Source organism: Artemia franciscana, chromosome 7 (assembly GCF_032884065.1).
Source record: "Artemia franciscana chromosome 7, ASM3288406v1, whole genome shotgun sequence".
In the NCBI taxonomy this organism is placed as follows: domain Eukaryota; kingdom Metazoa; phylum Arthropoda; class Branchiopoda; order Anostraca; family Artemiidae; genus Artemia; species Artemia franciscana.
This window is the reverse complement of record NC_088869.1, coordinates 49,370,156-49,387,408: the sequence shown is the minus strand read 5'-3', so window position 1 is coordinate 49,387,408 and position 17,253 is coordinate 49,370,156. Positions and strand designations below refer to the sequence as shown.

The window sequence follows — 17,253 nt, the reverse complement described above, 5'->3', positions numbered from 1 at the left end:
GGCAGTGTAACATATGCCTCCTAAACTATAATAGAGTGCTAAAAAATGGGATATTTTCCACCACCCTTCCTTCACAGGATCCTCATCCCTCCCAGCCCAACATTTTAGCAAAAAATTGGCGTATTCTACTTTTTTGAATCAGAATAGGGCGATGAATTATTGAAGAGTCTATGTGGGCCAGTGGTACCTCCATCTCTCTCCTATGGCAATAATAGAGTGCTAAAAAATGGGGTATTTTCCACAACCCTTCCTTCACAGGCTCCCCATCCCTCCCAGCCCAACATTTTAGCAAAAAATTGGCGTACTCCTCTTTTTTGAATCAGAATAAGGCGATGAATTATTGAAGAGTCTATGTGGGCCAGTTGGTACCTGCATCTCTCTCCTATGCCAATTCTACTGCTAACTTTTTAGCATAAAGGAAGTTATGTTACAGCTTGTCTGAAGCGGGACAAGAAAGGATTTTCAATCTTTACGGCTGGAGGATCAAAGGGAAACGTAACCCCAGTGATTCACATTGCACGTAAAACGTGCAGTGATTCACAATCTGTATAAACTTAAGCAAAAAAAGTCAGCCCTTGGCCCCTCCAACAGGTGCCGTACCCTCAGGCCACTAAACTTTTAGTATAAGCTATGACATGTTTCATCTTGTTTGAAATGGAATCACGCAAGGATTTCCAACCCATAATGATGGAAGCACATTGGACTCTTCAACACCTTAACCCTTATAATACCGACATGTTAGCACCATTGTGGCCAGTTTTGGGCATTTTTTGCCCAAATAATAGTCACGCAAGCATTTTGAATGTATATAATTGGAAAACCCAAGTGGGACAGTTGCCCCTTCAATAGCCCCATCTTCCCACTTCAGTTGGTGGTAGACGTAGAATGAAATTTTCTTCGCTATCTTCGCATTTTCGTCGTATTTTAACACGAAGAAGGTACCCTTAGCTTGTAAATGCTGTAATTTGTAAAATAATAAAGTGGATTATGTTAGGTTTTTGTTTTGGCGCTGGGTAATAAAGTGTTGGCTTGTATACGCAGTTTACGATTGATTAAAACCATTTATTGGGTATTGGGAAATAAAGAATAAGGTTGGTTGTAAGAACATGATTCATTTTGTTACCGTCTTAAAGAAATGCCTCATTATCTGTTTGTTTCTTTTTGTATGTAAATTCCTTCTTCGGACAGACCTTTTTTAATTTTTGAGGGGCTGATAATTACAGCATTCAATCAATCGCAAAGAAATAAAATCCTAATATTACTCCCGCAACACTTTTGGCGCTGCGGCCGATCAAAGATTAATATAACATTTCATGAGCCATAGTAACGTAAATCTAATTCTTTTCAAACACTTTTATTGAAAAGTGTTTCGATCAATCTTATAATCAATATTTCAGTGACTTCCCGTAGTTCGGGTGAGTTTAATCTATTTATACTCATTTATGTTCGATGACAATGCACGAACCAATAACAACGTTTTGACTACTTACTTGGAGTTACCTAGGTCTTCTCAAGCCGGCTGGCACATAGGGCGACAACTGTGCCTCTCCATGACAACCTCTCTTGTGCTTTTGACCAAAGTTCTTCGAGCGACGATCTCAAAAGCGCAGCATTATTCCCAAGACATTCGCCAAGTGTTGCTTTCAGTCGCCCACGACTTCAGATGCCAGAAGAACCTAACACAACACATCATGAGGTAGGCGGCCCTCACCCATCTGCACTATGTGACCCCAATATCACCATCGGCTATTCACAATTCTATCGATCACGAGCGGCTGCTTTGTCTTTTCACGCATAGAGGTGTTAATGAGCTTATCAGTCCACTGGATACCAAGGATACGCCGAAGACAGATGTTCTCAAAACCCTGGATTCGCTTTTCCAATTGTTTAGTCAATGCCCGAGATTCGCAGCCGTACATTAGTAAGGAGAGGACATTAATATTGAAAAGCCAGAGATTGAGCCTTAGGGAGTATGCTGGATTCCTCCACACATTTCTTAGTTTATTGAAGGTGCTTCCGGCATATGCAATGCGTGTCGTAATTTACCGCTCAAGGCTCAAATTTAATGACACTACCAAGGTACTTGAACTCTTCAACCTCCTCTAGTACATCAGATCCGACTTTGAGCGGCGGGGCAGGTAGGGTATTGACGTTGTTTCGCATGACTTTGTTTTCTGTATTGATGAACTCGCCCGGCCATGCTGGAGAGTACAGCGATATTATTTCGTAGCTCCTCTCTAGGAGGGCTATATCATCAGCAAAATCACCGTCACAGAAAATACGGCTTTGGTACAGCTAAGTTTCACCTTTGAAATTACATATTCTGAGTACATAGTAGATGAGAATAGGAAATAGCACAAGGGAGAGGATAAATCCTCTTTTTGGCGGACACCAGACTTCACACTGAAACATTCCCCATTATCAGTCCGTACAGCACATAACTGATTCTCGTATAGCGTGACAATCATAAAAACAATCTTATCGAGGAATCCATAATACTGTAGTATTATCCATAGTCAGTCTCTGTGGACCGAGTCAAACGTTTTTAAAAAATCAATGAAGGCAATAATAATCTGAGTCTGCCATTGATTGCTTCTTCTACAAGTACCCCAAAACTGGACATCAAAGCAGAACACGATTTTCCTAGTTAAAATCCATGTTGCTTATCTTTAGTATATCGTCGGCTTTTGACTGTATGCGGTTTAGTAGTATTCGGCAGAAAATTTTACTCCCTAAATATTGCAGAGTGATATCTCGCCAGTTATGGCAGTCGGTTGTTCTGCCTTTCTTAAAGAGCTTGGGGATAATCCCTTCCTTCCAATCAATGGGAATATTTTCAGTTTCCCATATTTGAGGAAGAGCCTTGTGAAGGGGGTCGGCAGTGACTTCAGCTTCATACTTCACAGGTTAAGGCTGTAAGCCGTCAATTCCTGCAGCTTTGCCATTCTTAAGCTTATACAGTACTATCATGACTTCAAGCAGGCTTATAAGTTCTTCACGTATGTCAAATTGAAGGAAATCTCCAGTTATTTTCTTTGTGATGCGATAGACTGTCCGGCTGTCACCCTTATTGGTGGCTCCCTCTGATTCTGCTGACTTTGTCTCAAGAAAGAGCCGTTTGTCAGCTCTGGTAGACTGTTTTACAGACTTTTGTGCTTTTGTATATTTAGATTCCAAAAAATCTTTGTACTCGACAGGGGACTCACTCTCGCATGATTCCAACATGGTTTTGGCTTCTTTTCGGTCATTCATAAGTTTCCAAGATTTGTCTCTCATCTACTGCTCACTTTTCTTTTTCGCATACCCGATGTTTTCTTCGGTGGCACCAAGCACACATTGTACAATAGACTCCTATCTCTCGTTTACTGTTGCAGTTGTGTCTTCAGTCAAAAAACTTGCAAACCTGTTAGCAATACTTACGCAGTATGCTTGTCGAAGACTCTTGTCCTGGAGCTTTCGGACGTCAAAGGACTTGATCGTGTTTTTATATTTCTTCACAGTCTTCAGCTTAAGTTTGAAATTGGCAATAATCAGTTGGTCGTCAGAGTTGCATCACAGTAAGTTCGCACATCCTCCAGCGATTGTCTATAACGGTTTTTCGCTAATATGTAATCAATCTGGCTTCTTGCAACACCGTCGGGTGAAGTCCAAGTATATTTGTGTACTTCAAGGTAAGGGAACCATGATCCACCTACTCTCAGGCTACGTCTAGCACAAATATCAACCAGACGCATTCCATTATCATTAATAACACCCAGGTCATGTCGGCCTAGCATATCAGGTGCAAAGTTATTATCACTACCAACTTAGGCATAAAAGTCGCCACACACAACTAATACATCGTGCTCAGGTATTGTATTGAGTATGTCGTTCAAATCACTATAGAAATTGTCCTTGGTGTCCAAACCAGCATAGTTTGTGGGGGCATAAGCTGCAACGACGGTAAGTTTAGGCTCGGAGCTTTCAAAACAAGCCTCAAGTATTCTTTCAATCTTAGGTCCAAATTCCAACATTGACTTCTTTACATGTTTACTGACAACTAGGGCAACTCCGGCTTTCTGTCTCTTCTCTTTACCTGAGAAGAAGACTTCATATTTGTCAACATATAATGAACCAGAGCCAGTCAGCCTGGCTTCAGAAATAGCTGCTATTTCAATCTTGTATAATTGAAAAATTCTAATCACGCCCTCTGGACCGCCTGGTTGTGTGTCAGGATGAACAATCCTGACATCCCAAAAATCAAGACGAAAAGGTTCAATCGCTGTAAAAAATCGTGTCCGGGGATGGTCAGTAGTTGTTGCCAGAGAAATTAAATTAGGTTCGAGGGTTTTCGTTGTCATTCCGGAAATTATCTAAAATTTTTACAGGTATAGGAGATTAGCCTATCGCCTAACTCTCCTCCTTTCCTAGCATAAGACAGCCAGGATTAATTCGCAAATTTTAATCAATATTCTATTTATAGAGATTTTGCCTAAAGTACTCTTGTGCTTCAAATACTCTGATATCATGCTATAAATGATACGAGGAACTAGACAAACTCTACTATCGAAAACAACTGTTCATGATTTAATAAATGATTTTAATGTTTGAGTACAGGATTTGTTTCATGGCCAGTACTGATCTTAGTGTTCATATCGTTTACTATTTTACTTAAGAGTACAGAAAAAAGAAGGGGGAAATAAGGCAAAATTCCATAGAAAATCAATCTGTAAATTATTTTATTGCCTTTTTTCAAATTCTGCAGGACCATAGTCAAATTAAAGTCACTGCTTAAGCCGGGCAGTCTATTATTACTTTTGCTAACATCAACTAGCTGATATTTAGAAAAAAGACAGTGGATAGTATTTGCATTTCACTTGCTGCGTCCAGGAGAACATAAAAAGGGGAGTCATTAAAATTTCCCAAATAGGTTTTGTTTTGAGGCAAACAAGCAAACTGACACCCTTGTTACAATGGATTTTCCTTATACAAACTTTAAGAGCCAAGTAGAATTGATGAATAATTTGGGAGTATTGAGTTGAGTCACAAGGTTTCTCAATTATACAAGTATATTTAGATTCCTTAAAGCATGCACCAACTTGCTTTATAAGCAATCTCCATTCCGCCTAGCCCCATCTATGCCGAAAAAGAATGTTCAACTTAGGTTAAATTTTTGTTTTGTTGCTGAAAATAAAGTCTATGAAACAAAAAATGCAAATTGTCAAAATAGTTCTCTTTTGTTTTTATTAAAAGTGACTGTACTTCCAATTACAACTTCCAGTAAAAGGGCTCACATGATTAAAACAATAAGAAATTTATGACTTTTAAATAATAATGTTTTATTTAGTAAAATTATGTTTAAAAGCATCGGGTATTTTCTTATTTTATTGCTACAGGAATAATTAAGCAAAAATAATAATAGATTAGAAATATTCTCAGTGGGGATCAGTGACCCATAGATGCAAAATATTTAGATAATTCTCTCAGCGGCCCTATGTTCAGTACAAGAGAAATCATGAATGTTAAATCCCGTTTTCTAACCGCTTGTAGTAATGGCTAGTTAATAAAAATCGACCTTAGTCAATAGGAACAAAAACATTTTAGAGCCGCATCAGCTGGTTCTAAGCTTTATATTGATTCAAATACATAAAGTTAACAAGTTTTGTTGCCTATAAAAAGCTGTTAGCATGAGAAAATTTGCATAACTTTAGAAAAGAGGATTAAACATCTCATTAAAGTGTTGTGATATTGGTTGAGAATTACAACACCAAGTGTTTAATGTCTGAGAACCCTATAACTGGTACCGTCAGGGATGGAACAAAGGGTGGTTCACTCTGTAACGAAAGAAAAGGCGGGTGAAAAACGCTACTGTTTTACCAGGGCAAAAACGAAACTTCTGGTGGCACTACCCCTGTAAATTTTTCTGTCTGTACTCTTTAAACCTATAACAAAGTTTCGGCACTCTATCTATAAAAACATGAAGTTGCACATTTTTCTTTACCGATTTATTGTTCTTTTGTTTGTTATTATCTTTTTTCTGCAGAGGTGATCATATTGAAATAATGGTTATAAAATACTCTGAGAAATCTCACTAGAATGGAAATTTTTTACTTTCAATTTTAGTTGCAAAAGTATTGTCTTTTTTTAGTGGCAAAAGAGATTTTGACACAGCAAGTGGGGGAGGGATGTTCGTCTTTTTGTAAAAATTTTAACCCAAAAGGGGTTAAAATAGCAACGACTATCTTAACTATTAAAATGGGTGGTGGGGGATTCTACTGGGGAGGGATTCCCACGGGAAGAATTTTTCGGAGGAGGTAAGTTTCCAGTTAAACTTTCCTGGTGAAATTTTTACACTCGGGTAATTTACCAGAATTCTATACGAGATTCGTTTGTCTTACTTTGTCTATACCGACTGAATTTTACATGTGGAGATGTTCCAGGTTAATTTTCCAGGGGAGCTTTTCAACGCGGTTGGAACTGTCTGGAAGGTTTATCCGTTGGGGAGGATAATTTGCAGGAGAAATACTTCTTGGGGGACCTTTCTTCGGGGGCAACTTTCCACTGGGAGAGGGGATTTAAGGAAAAAACTTTCCATTGAAGGGGGATTTCCGGCACGATTTGGAAAACGATTAGAAATTAAATTCTTTTTCAAATGAAAGCATGCCAAGGGGAATATTTCAGGAGGAATCGTCAGCGAGTAGCTTTTCCGGAGGAATTTTCAGCGAGGATGGAATTGTCCAGGGGAATTTTCCGGGGAGCAGGAACATTTCACGTGGTAATGATTTTTTATTGAGAAATTTTCCGTGAAGGGAAGGAATTTTCTATAAAGGGGGAGTGGGATATCACGGCCTTATTCGAAAAACAATCAAAAAGTAATTTCAAAAAACAAGTTTTTTTTAATTGAAAATAAGGAGCAACATTAAAACTTAAAAAGAACACAAATTATTTCGTGTATATGTCCCCTCTCAATACCTCGCTCTTTACACTAAAGGTTGGCTTTTGTCCCATTTCTTTAAGAACGACTCCTGAAACACAAGGGCCATTTAGTAAAAATAAAAAGTTTTTTTTTAAGTACTGTCAAACTTTAGTCTAAGGAGCAAGGGACTGTAAGGAGCTATATACGGAATAATTTGTGCTTGTTTAAGTTTTAATGTTGCTCCTTACTTTCTGTTGAATTTTTTTTGTTAATTAATATCAGGACGTGCTGACTAATTTGACACTACATTCATTTGTTTGTAGCACTGCATAGCTGTGCAATGAATTTATGATGGGGGCGGGGGGGAGTGATTAGTGGATCATTTATTAAGGGGAGGGGCTGCCTTGAGTCCTAAAAATTAGCCGTTAGTTGCTTAGCCGTTGAAAAACACATTTTTAAAAAACATTAACGGTATTTTGCCCAGTGCAATATATCTAGATATATGCCGTTTGCGTTTTAGCAAAGAAATGAACAGATTTGATTTGAACAATGCATTTTCTAAGCATCTCGTGTGCATGAGCCATATTGCGTAAAAAAAGAAAAAAAAGTGGCAACGTGAATCTCAGGTTAGACTAAGCTTTGAATGCTGAGGGGAAGAAGCTCTTAACTCATTGCAAACAGATTTGACATAGCCATTTTGTTCAACATAGACCAAGATTATATAACAAAAATTACGGGGTTGTCACAGATTTTAAACTTAGAGTCAAAAGGCATGTACATGCTGTTAGGGACGCCATCACGAGATCGAGAAAGTCAAAAACCAGAATTCATAAGTTAAGAATTCACTTTTTTGGCATTGCAAATCCCATTACCTCGAACGTTTTTGGGGGAGGTTCTTTTTTAGAGGTGATGCATCAAATTGCTTTCCGACACGAGGGATGTTTACAAGAATTAAAAAGTTTCAAAATACTTTCTGGTTCTTTCTTACTTTTAAAGAACAAAAAGATAGTTTATAAATAAAGTGTCATTCTCAACAGTTTTTGTTGAACAATAAGAATCTGGACCAGTTTTGGGCCAAAATGCTATAAAAAAAAATTCCTGAGATTACGCACTACAACACAACGATTAATATGTGTTTACTGTAAACACACGTCTACTACGCACGTTGCTACACATACTACTATACACGTTTACTTCAATTTTTTGGTCTATGACAAGTTCAGACTCACTGAAAAACCATCTCCCAGCCCAGATCTTTCGGAAAGGGGAGTTCTAGGGAGGAGGAGGATCTATAAGTTCTGCGCTTCAAATGGACTCAATGCAAGATTTTTTTTTGTTTTTAATGAGGGAATTTATATTTCATTCACCATTGATTCGATTCTTTTTTATTTCAAAATCATTTCTGATTCCTTTTTTCCACTGCATGAAAAAAAGTGAAAATCCAAACAAACCTGCTGTCAAAATGTTTAACAATTTTTTCGCTATTTCATACGATCTGAAACAGTAATTGCTGGAGAGGGCAAAGGAATGATGCATGTTGTTCTTTGTTTCCAAAGCCTAAGGTCACTGCTATGGTCTGTCACATTTAATTGTGTTAGTGCCATATCGTAAGGTAGGAAAAACAAATACGGTAGGGGAGGAGACCAGAGGCCTAGCCCTAGTCTCAGTTCTCGACAGTCCTGTCATTGCCTGTAACAGTTGTTTGGCCTGGTAGATAATTGCTATCTACATTTGTTTCTAGGGTAAAAAAACTCTATTTAGGCGTTCATCATCCTCTTTTTACGAACACTAACTTCACGTAAAAACTGTTTCTTTCTCGGGAAAAAAAAAACAAGTAACATTAACAAGATTTGATGAGATTTCTGTAAACCCAAATGAATCACGAATTGCTTCGGTAAGGCACAATGCACACCTAGTTCTATTACTTATTAAATAAAAAAAATAAGTTTTTTAAATGAAAGTAAGGAGCAACATTAAAACTTAAAACGAACAGAAATTACTCCGTATATGAAAGGGTTTTTCCTCCTCAACGCCCCGCTCTTTACGCTAAAATTTGACTCTTTCTCTTAACTCTATTTTTAAAACAGTAAGAAACTTTAGCGTAAAGAGTGGGGCGTTGAGGAGGAAAAACCCCCTTCATATACGGAAGAATTTCTGTTCGTTTTAAGTTTTAATGTTGCTCCTTACTTTCATTTTAAAAAACTTTTTTTTAATTTCATTTCTGGGCGTTTTTGAATTAGTGCATGTTTTGATCTTGGCTCTCCGCACATAAATAATTAAAACGAAATTTGCATATTCATTGATTGCAATTAATCGGAAAATTTTGAGAAAAAAGGAGCGAGGGAGGAGGCCTAGTTGCCCTCCAAGTTTTTGATTACTTAAAAAAGCAACTAGAAATTTTAATTTTTTACAAACGTTTTCATTGGTAAAAATATACGTAACTTACGAATTAACTTACGCAACGACCTTCTATATTCGTATGTTTTTATTGCGTATATGAGGGGGTTCAACCCTCGTCGATACCTTGCTCTTTACACTAAAGCTTAGATTTTGTCCCAATTCCTTAAGAATAACCTCTGAATCACAAAGGCCGTAGAATAAATAGTTGAAATTACTAAAAATACGTTAGCGTAAAGAGTGAGGTATAACGAGGAGGTAAACCCCTCATATGCGTAATAATTTTTGTTCGTTTTAAGTTTTAATGCTGCTCCTTACTTTCAGTAGAAAAAACGTTTCATATTTATTTTTTCATTGCTTTTAAAAATAATGCTAGAAAATCCTACACCCCCTTCATTGAAATTCTCTTCCCCCATGAGAAGTTTCTCCATAGAAACATCCTCCCACGTAACCCCCCTCCTCAACTCTCCCCCTAAACCAAAAAATCCCCCTGAAAACGCCTGTACACTTCCCAGTAACCATTACTATATGTAAACACAGGTCAAAATTTGTAACTTGCAGCCCCTCCCACTGGGACTGCGGGGCAGTAAGTCGTCCATAAAGAAATAGTTATTAGGTTTTTCGACTATGGTGAATAAAATGGCTATCTCAGAATTTTGATCCGGTGACTTTTGGGAAAAAATGAGTGTGGGAGAGGGCCTAGATGCCCTCCATTTTTTTGGTCACTTAAAAAGGACACTAGAACTTTTAATTTCCGTTAGAATGAGCCCTCTCGCGACATTCTAGGATCACTCAGTCGATACAATCACCCCTGGAAAAAAAAAATAAACACGCATCCGTGATCTGTCTCTGGCAAAAAATGTGAAATTCCACATTTTTGTAGATAGGAGCTTGAAACTTCTACAATAAAGTTCTCTGATACGCTGAATCTGATGGTGTGATTTTCGTTACGATTGTATGACTTTTAGGGGGTGTTTTCCCCTATATTCTAAAATGAGGCAAATTTTCTCAGGCTCGTAACTTTTGATGGGTATAATTGATCTTGATGAAACTTATATATTTAAAATCAAGATCAAAATGCGAATCTTTTTATGTAACTATTGGTATCAAAATTCCATTTTTTAGAGTTTCGGTTACTATTGAGCCAGGTCGCTCCTTACTACAATTCGTTACCACGAAATGTTTGATATACCATTCTCATTATAGTGTGCAACATGTGTAAACACTCCAACCGTGACCGTTTTTACAGGCAGAGTGTGCCTGAACTTACTTATCACCAGAAAGATTTCTATTCGCCATTCAGGAAACGATTTCTAATTTTCTCTCTCTTTGTAGAAACCTCCTCATTAGCATCGTGAATGACTTTCCCTCTTTTATGCTTATTTGCGTCCGAGTTTCTTATTGGAAATCTTTGACGATCAATCGCTTTCCTTAGAAAGTGGACTAAAGTTGTGTCTCTTGATTTGAGCTGAGTCTATCCTTTTTATTAAGCATAAATTGCCTACTAAAACCATTTTCTATGAAAAAAAAAATTGGCAAGATCATCGTGATATTTCAAAAGGCACTATGAAACATATAAAAATCAGTTTAAGCCTCATGTCGAAACTTAAACGATAGATTAAGGTAAAAGGTGAAGGAAAAGTTTACGGTATTTGACTTTACAGTCCCTACCAGCGGTGCTGATATCCGTTTTATGACAATTCAGCCAGGATGTGCAACTGGGGGTTGGGGACCAGCCATACTGTGCTTTCGCACACCCTTTCTGTTTACCTTCCCTGAATTTCTCCAGATACCCATTTAGAGCTGGGTCAAATCTGACTGAGCTTACAGAGGCATGCCCCTGCCTCCCGTTCCAAACCAAACAACCAGCGACACCAAGACTTGAATCTCTGTCCTTACGGACAAAGATTTCATGTCTAGCGTGATAACCAATCGATTAGGATGAATGAACAATAGATTAATTCGTTCAATCCATTTTCCCATGCCTCATCTAGTTCTCAAAATACAAGTTATATTTTTAAGCTTTGTCTCTCTTTTTTTTTTTCTGCAAGAGCAATTCAAAATAATATATTAAAGTAAACTTTTACTGAACTTGAACAAAATAAATATTCATAAACATGTATAGGGGGTATCCTGTAGCAGGGATTGAGATCTGTGCTAAGCTAAAATATGTGTACCCAAAATATGCCTTCGCAGGATTCATTCATTTTCGTGCACATTTTCACATGCATCTATGCGAATCTATCCAAAAAATACAACATTTAGATTTTTAAAGTTGCAAATTCGCCATTTTTAAACATTTCTTTAGTCAAAATACAATTTCGAGCTGGTTAAAATAGTTTTGTCACTTTTTTCTTCTGTTTTTGATTTTGTTTTGCTGTGTCTGTGGAGTCCCGTACAACCTGATCTGAGCTGATTCATAGTGATAAATGGCATTTGATTATTCTTTTTCTTTTCTATTGTTGGATTCAATTTTTCGATTTCCCTTTCTCTAGGCCATGAAACCCACTAGGTTAGGGGGGGGGTATATACAGCTTGAACTTCACGAACTTGAACTTGAAGAGGGATACTTGGTAAAATTGAAAGACACAGGTTTCATCCCTATTTTGAACTGTTATACTTTATTTAGAAACAAAATATTTTCAGATACAAACATTATATATTTGCTTTAATTCATTATCTTTTTATTCATTGTTGATTTAAAAGTCGTTTTAATTTCTAATTTGTACTTGAATTTCATTTTTTTTTCCAGAAAGCTGGATATTTAAATGTCTTAGGTTTTAGTTTGACTCTTGTGTTATTTCGAGTTAGCATAAGAGTTTTTATCAAGTTTTTTGGTATGTTTAATGCCTTATAGTTTATTGTGATAGGAACTGCCACTAATCGGGATGACTGTGTAGGACGTTTGACAATAAAATCGTCTCGAGTTTGAATTTTATTTAAAACACCACGGAATTTTTATCTTTCAGAGATTTTTTAGCTAAGCTTAGACTAAATTGTGGGCAATATTGGACCCACAGGCCTTACTCTGCAATGATGACTCACTGAACGGTACTTGCCTTCTAAAGACGGCCTACGCTGATCTGGCGGACTACAGGGATCGAATGAGTTTTGTACAATTTTCCTGTATTTTTGTCGACCTCCTCTCACTCTGTCCAGTCTAACTCCCTCTTTGAGCATTCCAACACGTATACATTTGTGATAGCGACAAGCCTGACATGCTTTCCGTCTTCTTTTATTTATTTCACATTCACCACTCGAAGGACACTGATATTCAATATTTCCTGAAAAAAGAATAATAAATAGATGAAAAGGGAACAATGTGGGCTTTTAAACCCTCATATTTCCTTTCAGAGTAAAAAGTAGCTCACTTATTAAGTGTGTAATCAAAGGAATGTACAACACTACTGGAATCGTTAGAATTAATCCCCCCCCCCACATTTCATCACCACCATTAGTAGTAATAACTTTAAATGGGTCAAATGTTTTATGTCAAATAATAAGAAAATACTCAAGGTTCCTTTAAAAGAGATTGAACGAATTTGCGCATGGCTCTGGGAACTAATAAAATTTAAAAAAATAAGTTTTTTCAACTGAGAGTAAGGAGTAACCTTTGAAATTTAAAACGAACAGAAATTATTACGTGTATGAAGGGGATTGCCCCCTCCTTCAACACCTTGCTCTTTACGCTAAAGTTTTTTTAGTACTTTTAAAAGGCTTCCTATTGTTCAAATTAAACGACCCTTGTGTTTCAGGAGTCGTTCTTAAAGAATTTGGACAAAATTCAAACTTTAGCGTAAAGAGCGAGGTGTTGAGGAGGGGGCAATCCCCTTCAAAAACGTAATAATTTCTATTCGTTTTAAGTTTTAATGTTGCTCCTTACTTTCAGTTGAAAAAACTTTTTTTTTTTATATTTAATTTCTGATCGATTTTAAGTAATGCCAGGAAATCTGGCCCCAGTTCCACAGAAAAATTCCCCTCCCACAAAAATATTCTCTAGACAATTCAATCCCGGTGAAAATTTATCCCACAGAATTACCCTTAACAACTCTATACGTAAAATTGAGACGGAAAAGAGAAAGCAAGACATTTAAAAATGAATTTTGTATAGGAGTTCTGGAAAATTTCCCCAGTGTGTAATTTCCCCTGACGAGTTCACCTCCTGGAAACTTCCCTCCCCATACAAAATTCATCCGTGGAAAACCCCCAGCAAAGCTACCCCCCACTCAAAAATGTATACAAATTTCACAGTAACAAATACTATGTGTAAAAAATGGGCAAATTTTTCACTTAAAAACATTTCCCCTGGGACTATAGGGGAAGGGGGGCTCATATTATATCCAAAGGCATAGTTATTGGGCCTTTCAACTATGATGAGCAAAATGGCTATCTCAAAATTTCGATCAGACGACTTTGGAAAAAAAGAAGCGGAAGATGGGGCTAGGTCGCCCTCAAATTTTTGGCCACTTAAAAAGGTCAGTGGAACTTTTAATTTCGGTTCAAATGAGCCGTCTTATGATATTCTAGGACCAATGGGTCGATATGATCACCCCTGGAAAAAAAAGAAACAAATAAACACGCCTCAATGATCTTTCTTCTGGTAAAAAATACAAATTCCACATTTTTGCAGATAGGAGCTTGAAACCACTACAGTAGGGTTTTCCGATACGCTGAATCTGATGGTATGATTTCCGTTAAGATTATAATACTTTTAGGGGCTGTTTCCCCTTTTTTCGAAAATCGAGATAATGTAGTCAGGCTCGTAGCCTTTAATCGATAAGACTTAAATAAATTAAATATATAGATAAAACAGGCACGGTAAAGTTCGAATTTTGTTCCAATTCTTTAAGAATGACTTCTGAATCACACAGGCCGTTTAATTAGAATGAATACCTCTTTTGAAAGTACTAAAAATACTTTAGCGTAAAGAGCGAGGTATTGACGAGGGGGTGAACCTCCTCATATACGTAATAATTTCTGTTCATTTTAAGTTTTAATGTTGCTCCTTACTTTCAATGGATTTTTTTAAATTCAATTTCTGATCGTTTTTTAAATAATGCTTAGAAAACCGGTTCACTTAAAAACGGAACTAGAACTTTTAATTCCCGTTCAAATGATTCCTCTCGCGATATTCTAGGACCAAGAAGTCGATACGATGACCCCTGGGAAAAAAAAACACACAAAAACGAACAACAAAGAAACATGCATGCGTTATATTTCTTCTGGCAAAAAATACAAAATTCTCTGTTTTTGCAGATAGGAGCTTGAAACCTCTACAGTAGAGTTCTCTGATGCGCTGAATCTGATGGTGTGGTTTTCTTTAAGATTCTATGACTTTTAGGGGGTGTTTTCCCCTTTTTTCGAAAATAAGGCAAATTTTATCGGCTCGTAACTTTTTATGGGTAGGAGGTTCGGTTACTATTGACCGGGGTCGCTCCTTACTTATAGTTCGTTACCACGAACTGTTTGATTCATTTGGACATGTGAACTTTAAAAAAAAGAAAATCCTTAATGAATTTTTGCTAGGTTTTTGAATATAATGAAAAGCTTGCAACATATTTACATTTTTTTTTGTTCGTCCGATCAATAATTTAATGAATTACATAATAATCCTATTTTTTTAAGACCCTAAAGGATCTTTGACCCACTCCTACGCAAGGAATAAGTGCCTTGGGTTCAGTACCTTCTTGAAATATCGATATTTTACGAGTGCTATTTTAAATTCCTTGTATTTGTACTTGTTTCAACTCTTTAAAAGTTTTTTTGAAGTTGTACCCGCTCCAGATTACCCTCTCTTCCCTACCAAACCGATCTTCTAATGTAGAATTTGAAAAATCTGAACCAAGTATAAAATGTAGAGTAATTTTAATTAAACCAATTGAATGTATAGAGAAGAAATAGTGAATGGCTGCGAGTTACGAAAACTTGCCAGTTTTTTTTTTACGAGTGATAGAACCATCGGTCCAATTAAGGTCAAGTGCTCCGTAGGAAGGCTCGTGATCCAAATGTTGCTTAAAAACAGCAAAAAATAGAGTTACTCACGAGTTATTAAAAATTGATGCTTCTGGTGCAAGCTATTTATAATATCATCCGGGGCATTCTCATTGGATAGAATCATTAAGTTTATAAATTTGACACATTTTGAAATTGGCAGTAATCTAGGATTTATAAATTTCATTTTGAATGGGCCCTGAGCAACGTCGTGCTTTTTCATTTCGTAAATAGTTGAGTTTCACAATTGAAGTCACGACGTTTCTATGTTATGCTGAATTTCATATAAATTGGGCAACTCTTCAATCATTTTTTCTTTTTTTTTCTTTGATGTTTGCGTATAGAAATTTTGATAGTTGCCTCCCGTCACGTTTTTTTCTCTTAAAGCTATAAAAAAGTCAATGGAGATCATTAAAGCAGCACTTATTTTTTTTTTTTTTTTTACAGAAACAGAGATTTCAAAGGCTTGGCTAAAATCATATTTATTTTATAATTTAAAAGAATTTATGACATGTTTTAAAAAAGTACTAAAAATTAGAGTATTTTTTTTACAGCCGATCAAAGCAGCATGTAATGTTTAATAGAGATTTAAACAACCACAAAAATTACAATTATTTCTTACGAAGGACCTCAAATTTGGCTCAGTCACCCTTTGGTACTTAATTTTTAAAATTGATAACTTTTAATAATATTTAATAATTATTAGTGCTAAATAATTAGTGCTAGTCCTTAAAAGTTTTTAGTGCTGAAAGTATGCTCACAGCAGCTTAATATGTCATACAAATTGAAAATACATTACATATGTCGAAAAACACTGTAATTATGTCTTAGGGGATGTCAATCCTATCACAGCCCCAAGAGCATGGCAATTCGTTCACTGTTTAAATATGGTATATTTTTTTGAGAAAGATATGCATATTTCACCTTTACCTTCCAAAAAAAGAAAGGCATCCAGGTGACTCTTTAAGAGAAGGTCGAGTGGAGTGCTGAACTAAATCAAAACATTTTATGTATATACGGGTTGTTAAAAGAGCGTATTTTAGGAATGACTGAGTATATTAATTTGCAACTTTCAGAAAATGATAAGGGAGATGATCAATTGACCAAAAAGGTAATATTTGTACGTTACTAGCATTACTACCGCTACCACAACCTGTACTGCTTCTACTACTATTACTACAATGACAGTACTACATTTAAAAGACTGAGGGGAAATTTAAACTACGTCAAAAGACATTATGTGCATGAACATTGTCAAAAGAGCGTATCTCGAGAACGGATTTGAGTGTTAAGTTGGACCTTTCAGAGAATACTGAAAGGGGAAGATCACTTCATCTAAAGGTAATATGTGCATGCTACTACTAATACTGCTACCGTTGCTACATGCAAGACTACTACTACCACAGCTACTTCCACTACTACCTCTATTGTATCTACTTGTAAGGCTAAGAATTAACATGAAAATCACGAAAAGTATATGAATATATAGCTAGAAATAGCATTGAAACTTTTGAAGGAGCTAATTTGGTTAAAGGTTAAAAGTTCTAGTGCCCTTTTTAACAGTAAAAAGAAATTAGAGGGCAAGCAAGCCTCCTCCCAAGCCCATTCTTTTTCCAAACACATCCAATAAAATTTTGAGACATTCATTTTGTTCAGCATTGGAGAACAAAATGAACGTCAGTAGCTTTGTCTCTAGGGATATTGGGTATTTCAACCCCTCACAATTATACAATTGATCCATTGTGCATTAAAACTAAATGTTGGTTTAAAACTAAATTAAAAGACAATGTGTGTATGTTTACCAATAACCACGAAACTTTCGTGGTTACTGCTATTAGTATTTCTGATCTTACAGTTTAAATAAATCGAAAGAGTGTAAGCGTATCCAGGTTGTCAAAGAGTAGAGATATCATTTCTTAAGAAAGATATTATTAATAAAGTTTTATTTTTCAGGTCAACTTGAGGAGATA

The 17,253-nt window shown here is 36.4% G+C and overlaps 1 protein-coding gene across 1 annotated transcript in view; it reads right to left on the bottom strand.

The window, feature by feature from the left end:
- The window catches only part of LOC136029409 (steroid hormone receptor ERR2-like), a gene marked incomplete at its 5' end in the record, with an annotated part of 141,863 nt that overhangs the window by 91,472 nt on the left and 33,138 nt on the right, over positions 1-17,253 (bottom strand). The window contains 1 exon segment of the mRNA XM_065707776.1: positions 12,352-12,576. Coding sequence (XP_065563848.1) covers positions 12,352-12,576 — 225 coding nt within the window.